General features: G+C 30.0%; 1 protein-coding gene across 1 annotated transcript in view; it reads left to right on the top strand.

Moving 5' to 3' along the window:
- Positions 1-5,963, top strand: part of LOC106464046 (tropomodulin-like) — a 32,510-nt gene that overhangs the window by 14,454 nt on the left and 12,093 nt on the right. The window contains exon 5 of the mRNA XM_022391704.1: positions 1,425-1,447. Within this exon, the coding sequence (XP_022247412.1) occupies positions 1,425-1,447 (23 nt within the window). The remainder of the gene's footprint in view (positions 1-1,424; positions 1,448-5,963) is intronic.

Consider the following 5,963-nt stretch of genomic DNA (forward strand, 5'->3'; position numbering starts at 1 on the left):
TTTTTCTTAGATTGTTTAGTAACGTTTTTTAACTTAATTTTCCTATTTAATTTTTTTCATACTTTATATCTGTTAAAGAAGTTGAATTGAACATGAGTTTGACTAATTAATCCTGAAGGCATTTAGTAGGATGTGTGTTTGTATAAAATGCATTGAAAACGTACAACGTTTTGTTCTCATCCTGTTGCCTTATGTTAGATCTTTTTTCAAAGTGTGTAACTTATATATGGCATTCTAAACTATCTGCGTATACATCAAGTAATCCAGCACATAGTTGAATATGCAACTAAGATACTGATATATAATCTACTTTTACTATTAGGGTTGTTATTTTTTATTATGATTCTTTTATTCATTTAATGTTGACATTGAACTGTCAACATCTTAAAACTGTTAAACTTCCAGTAATAAGTGATTATGCAGTTGAAGAAACACAAACTTCACAGTTGAAGTAAGTTATGTAGAAAGCCACAGTAATTCCAGACTGATACATGCTTTTTAAGTACTAGCCTCTGTTCGTAAAATAAAATAAAATGCACTTCTTGTATTACAGTGTTGGGAAAATATTTTTTTTAGGAAAAACTGAATGGTTTGAGTAATACTCTTGTGTTTGGACATATTTAATCCTTTATATGTCACTTATTCTTCATGAATAAAAATCAGTTGCTTTAAACATGAATCATTTTATTAAATAAAATTATTTACAAAGACTCTTTTTGGAGTAAAATTAGTTATATCAACAGCATGTATTAGAGTATTCTTTTGACTTTAGTGTAAAAACTGTCGCTGTGATTCATGTGGTGCATAACAATTATAAAGCCTATATCAAATGTATTCATTCAAATTCTATGACGAGGAACCCACTTTGAGACTAATAATGGCTGGAGACGGCTTGAATGGGTAATGAAGAAAAACTTTAATATAAGTTTAACATAACAGCAAATGTACAACGTTTCGACAAGGTTTTGTCATCATCAGGTACATTGTACGTTTGCTGTTATGTTAAACTTATATTAAAGTTTTTCTTCATTACCCATTCAAGCTGTCTCCAGCCATTATTAAATGTATTCATTGTTGATATATATTGTTGTTTGACGTAATTTCTCTCTTTATGTTGCCCCATAAGTTTCCAATATCACTTGGTAGGTGACACTTGACTGAGCATTGCGATTATATTACTTATAATTTTCCATTCTTCTAACACCTCATAATCTCTCTTTATGTTGCCCCATAAGTTTCCAATATCACTTGGTAGGTGACACTTGACTGAGCATTGCGATTATATTACTTATAATTTTCCATTCTTCTAACAGCTCATAATCTCTCTCTTTATGTTGCCCCATAAGTTTCCAATATCACTTGGTAGGTGACACTTGACTGAGCATTGCGATTATATTACTTATAATTTTCCATTCTTCTAACAGCTTCTAATCTCTCTCAGATTCATGTAATTCACAGTTTTTTGGCACCACACAGACACTTTAATCTACCTAAGTAGTGTGTATTGGTGTTTATACTCACTTATTTCAATACCTGTTGTTGGCCCAGAGAGCAGATAGTCCATTGTATGGCTTTCTGCTTAACAATAGATAAACTAACTTCTCTTGCATATAGTGCTGGATAAGGTTAACAAATGCTTAATCGGCCTTGAGTACTTGGGGCAGTTGCATTTGTGAATCTGTTTGTGTGTATGTGTACATGTTTTTTTGTTTCTTTAACCGTATGAACATGGGTGGGAGTCAAAGTGCACATGTTGAGACCTTATACAGAGTGCCATTCAACATGATATTTAATGAGGGATAAGAGTTATCAGTGTTTCATCTTATCTACATTGCTGATAGCAGAACACTTAGTGTTAAGAGTAGAGAAAATATCAGATACAATATACTGGGATATTGAAAACAACCATAGATATCATTCAGGAAATACCATATACAATATACAGGGATACTGAAAACAACCATGGATATTATTCAGGAAATACCAGATACAGTATACAGGGATACTGAAAACAACCGTAGATATCATTCAGGAAATACCAGATACATTATACAGGGATATTGAAAACAACCATGGATATCATTCAGGAAATACCAGATACAATATACAGGGATGCTGAAAACAACCATGGATATTATTCAGGTAATACCAGATACAGTATACAGGGATACTGAAAACAATCATGGATATTATTCAGGAAATACCAGATACAGTATACAGGGATACTGAAAACAATCATGGATATTATTCAGGAAATACCAGATACAGTATACAGGGATACTTAAAACAACCATAAATATCATTCAGGAGATTCTAGAAGTTATGCAAACTGTACATTGGAGAAAAAGTATTTTTTTTATTCTTCATAACCTTGCACTCCAACTTTTCAGAATCTGAGTCAGACCGACTTCATCAATTCACAGACATATCTTTCATACAGTTTCTTTATTAATACTTTATATTTTGTGTACAACAAATTTGTATCATTTACTAAGAGCTTGCTACTTGTTGTGAAGATATAGATTGTAAATTTGGAATTATAGTCAATTTTGTGAAAATATACAAAAAATATTAAAAGTTATAGTATAAAAACTCTAAATGTCAATTTTTAGGTTGATTCGACCAAGCCGTAGCAAGAGTTAATTAAAAATGCATGGTGTTGGTCCACTGGATCAAACCTGTACTGGAGAAGTGATGTTTCACAAGCTTTCAATAATCATTAAGAGTCCTTTGTTGACAAAAGAAAATCAGAATTTTTAATGAAGTATTTTCACCATGAATTTATTGAGTCAAAGTTTTGCCTACTCCAAGTGCAAAGTGATTTTCATGCTAAGATCAAAATACTTCATCTGAAAAATCTCAAATTTCATTTGTGTATTCTCTAAAACCTGCTAAATAAATTTCAAACTTTTTTTTTTTCAGTAAAACTATATTTTATTTTATATTTTCTCTACCCTAACTTTATATAAGGTTGGTCAATTTGATCGACCTTGTAACTACCAAACAATTTTTGAAATAAGTATAAATTTACCATTTTTTCTTTCTAGAATGACTCGAATTGCAACATCAAACTACATTTGTTTATCCTAAAAAGTTTAAATTTCATAACAGTATACATCTGTTTATACTTAAATTTTATTGTTCTATTGCCCTTTGAACTGTCTAAACTAATATTTCTGGCATAAAATTTTTAAATTATTTAGTGATAATGAAGTTCACATTACACTATTGAATTACATAATGCACATGCTACTTGCAAATTGCTTGCAATTGTACCTCGTAATTTTTTTTATTATTATTTTTATTGTTTATTTTACCTAATCTAACCTCAAAAGTTTTTAATTGTTACATTTTATTTACTTTTATAATAATAAAGAATACACATAAAAAAACAAGAAATAGATATTTACCTGATTTTTTTTATGTTGACTGTCAATGAAACTTAACCCTTTTTTTTTATACTAATGGTACTACTGCACTAAATTAATTTTTGATTAATTAAATAATGCATAAATGAACACAGAATAACATGCAAAAAACAGACAATGTACCATAACTACCACAAGTTTTCTGACTTTCTAACTATGCAACAAGAGTCATTAGAAATTTAGCTAAGCTTGTCGATGTGTTTCCTGTGGGAATAAAGTTTGAACTGGAAGCAAAATATATATATATATAGTTCTCTGTACAGAAAACAATGTAATATTATATGTCATTTGATAGATTATAATCTTGACTTTCTATTTGTTATAAATAATATAGTATTAAATGTCAGAGAGAACTATTGACAATTTGTGAAAGAAAGGATGTGACATGTGGGTTGGCAAGAGTGGTTTGATTTTCTATTTTATGGCTCTATAACCAAATATGATTGAAGGCTATAAAAATTATGCTTTACCTGAGCCATGACAACATTATAATAAGTAATTTATGTTAACTTTTGTTCATTTTGGAAGGGTGATAAATAAATTAGAGAAGAGGTGATACCTAGAGAGCAAATGTCACAATTCTCATATTAGGGGAAATTAAGGATTTTTTTTTTAATATTGTATTATAAAATTAAGAATGTAAAACTTGCATAATATGAAAATTTGTATTGTTAGCTGCATTTTTATGCGAAGTTTATTTGTATATCATGATAAGAAAGTAGTTTTATTAAATTTTGAATGTAACTCACAAAAACCTTGTGACATGCACAGAAAAAGATACCTGTAGCGAATGTATTAAAGGAGTTAACATATTTAAAATGTGAATTATCATTTTGTTTTAAATCTGATGATAGCATCTTACTTGTCAGCAAGGCATGCTTGTACTTCATTAAATATTTGCATATGTAAAATGTACCTAAATTTTGTAAAATATTTTGACAAGCAGTATCTAAACAATTTAACACTAGGTATGACCTTAAGGTATAGTTGTTTCACACAGAAAAGGCATATATTATTTATCATATTGCTGATATTTTGAAAATTGAATAAGTACCATACCTCACATTCATCTAATAAAGCTGATTTGTATATTTCATTATCTTTCCAAGCTGATTATTTTCTTTCTTGATTTATAGTTCCTTATTAATAGTGACACCTTTCTTTAACAATTTCTGCTGTAAATTTTACCAAGCAGTTTACTGTGTCCAATAGCAGATTTAATTTTGAATGCTACGAGACAGTTTTAAAGGAATATTTGAGGGATGTGCCATGAAATATAATTCTTAAACACTTAGTGGTAGAAAAATACAGTTTCAATAAATATAAAAAAATTATGTGAAACCTGCCTAATTGTTTACATTCTTGTAGAGAAAGATCTAATACAATTGATTGAGTAACACCAGATCTTGAATTTACAGAAATCAACAAAAGGTAGTTTTAAAGGTATGTATTACAAAAGTATTTCTGATATATCCATCAGTAAGATGGCTAACATCAATAACACTATCATACATGATATATCCAGCAGTAAGATGGCTAGCATTAATAACACTATTATACATCTGATACATCCAGCAGTAAGATGGCTAGCATCAATAACACTATTATACATCTGATATATCCAGCAGTAAGATGGCTAACATCAATAACACTATCATACATGATATATCCAGCAGTAAGATGGCTAGCATCAATAACACTATTATACATCTGATATATCCAGCAGTAAGATGGCTAACATCAATAACACTATTATACATCTGATACATCCAGCAGTAAGATGGCTAACATCAATAACACTATTATACATCTGATACATCCAGCAGTAGATGGCTAGCATCAATAACACTATTATACATCTGATTCATCCAGCAGTAAGATGGCTAGCATCAATAACACTATTATACATCTGATATATCCAGTAGTAAGATGGCTAGCATCAATAACATTATTATACATCTGATACATCCAGCAGTAGATGGCTAGCATCAATAACACTATTATACATCTGATATATCCAGCAGTAAGATGGCTAGCATCAATAACATTATTATACATCTGATACATCCAGCAGTAGATGGCTAGCATCAATAACACTATTATACATCTGATATATCCAGCAGTAAGATGGCTAGCATCAATAACATTATTATACATCTGATACATCCATCAGTAAGATGGCTAGCATCAATAACACTATTATACATCTGATACATCCAACAGTAAGATGGCTAACATCAATAACATTATTATACATCTGATATGTCCAACAGTAAGATGGCTAGCATCAATAACACTATTATACATCTGATACATCCATCAGTAAGATGGCTAGCATCAATAACACTATTATACATCTGATACATCCAACAGTAAGATGGCTAACATCAATAACACTATTATACATCTGATACATCCAGCAGTAAGATGGCTAGCATCAATAACACTATTATACATCTGATATATCCAGCAGTAAGATGGCTAACATCAATAACACTATCATACATGATATATCCAGCAGTAAGATGGCTAGCA

Source organism: Limulus polyphemus, unplaced genomic scaffold (genome assembly GCF_000517525.1).
Source record: "Limulus polyphemus unplaced genomic scaffold, Limulus_polyphemus-2.1.2 Scaffold1548, whole genome shotgun sequence".
In the NCBI taxonomy this organism is placed as follows: domain Eukaryota; kingdom Metazoa; phylum Arthropoda; class Merostomata; order Xiphosura; family Limulidae; genus Limulus; species Limulus polyphemus.